This window comes from Suricata suricatta, chromosome 16 (genome assembly GCF_006229205.1).
Source record: "Suricata suricatta isolate VVHF042 chromosome 16, meerkat_22Aug2017_6uvM2_HiC, whole genome shotgun sequence".
In the NCBI taxonomy this organism is placed as follows: Eukaryota; Metazoa; Chordata; class Mammalia; order Carnivora; family Herpestidae; genus Suricata; species Suricata suricatta.
In genome coordinates this window covers 57,993,984-57,995,265 of record NC_043715.1, presented here as the reverse complement: position 1 = coordinate 57,995,265, position 1,282 = coordinate 57,993,984, and the positions used below count along the sequence as shown (strand labels likewise).

Below are 1,282 nucleotides of genomic sequence, written 5' to 3'. Positions count from 1 at the left end.
AGGGCTTCTCCCCAGTGTGGATGATGGAGTGTCGAATAAGGTTCGTGCTCCAGCAGAAGGTTTTCCCACACTCGACGCACTCGTAGGGCTTCTCTCCACTGTGAATCCGCTGGTGCCTCGTGAGCCCCGAGCGGCGGTTGAAGGCCTTCCCGCACTCGGAGCACTCGTAGGGCTTCTCCCCGGTGTGGATGCTGAAGTGTCGGATGAGGTCTGCACGATTGCTGAAGGCTTTCCCGCATTCCTTGCACTCAAAAGGCTTCTCTCCCGTGTGGGCCCTTTTGTGCAAGATGAAAGTGGAGCAGTGGGTGAAGGCCTTTCCGCACTCACTGCACACATAGGGCTTCTCCCCAGTGTGGATCCTCTGGTGCCTCTTGAGGTAGGACCTGTGGTTGAAGGCCTTCCCGCACTCCAGGCACTCGAAGGGCTTCTCGCCCGTGTGGATGACGTAGTGGTGAATGAGGGCCGCGCTCTCACAGAAGGCCTTGCCACACTCGCTGCACTCGTACGGCTTCTCCCCGGTGTGGGCCTGCTGGTGCCACATGAGGTAGGACCTGTGCTTGAAGGCCTTGCCACACTCGAAGCACTCGTAGGGATTCTCGCCACTGTGGATTATATAGTGACGAATGAAACCAGGCCTATCTCGGAAGGCTTTTCCACACTCTTTGCACACAAAGGGTTTCTCTCCGGTGTGACTCCTGTTATGCAAGACAAAAGTAGAGCGGTGGGTGAAGGCCTTCCCACACTCGCTGCACTGATACGGCTTCTCCCCGCTGTGGATCCGCTGGTGCTGCGTGAGGTGTGACTTGCGGTTGAAGGCCTTCCCGCACTCCATGCACTTATAGGGCTTCTCCCCGGTGTGCACCATGTGGTGCTGGAGGAGGTAAGTGCTTTTACTAAAGGTTTTCCCACACTCGGTGCATTCGTAGGGCTTCACTCCAGAGTGAATCCTCTCATGTCGAGCAAGGAGGCGTTTCTTGTTAAAAATTTTCCCACATTCATTGCATTTAAATATATTTTCTTCTTCTGGAATCATGGGATCTTTACCTGATCCACATGAGTCATGGTCATGGACAGCGCCTCGCAGAGGGACTGACTCTTGTACAATCCTTGAACTCACATTATCAGCTGTTCCTATGCTGTCAGGTTCAGAGCCTGATTTCCCAGAGAGCTTCTCTGGTCTCAAATGTCTTTCTTGCATTTCCAATGACCCATCCTGATCCTTGGTTTGACCTTTCTGGGAGTCTCCTGCAACTCCTTGTATTAGTTGTTCATGGATGGGGTC

General features: G+C 53.7%; 1 protein-coding gene across 1 annotated transcript in view; it reads right to left on the bottom strand.

The window, feature by feature from the left end:
- The window catches only part of ZNF805 (zinc finger protein 805), a 2,566-nt gene extending 1,284 nt beyond the window's left edge, over nucleotides 1–1,282 (bottom strand). The window contains exon 1 of the mRNA XM_029924784.1: nucleotides 3–1,282. Within this exon, the coding sequence (XP_029780644.1) occupies nucleotides 3–1,198 (1,196 nt within the window). The 5' untranslated portion in view covers nucleotides 1,199–1,282. The remainder of the gene's footprint in view (nucleotides 1–2) is intronic.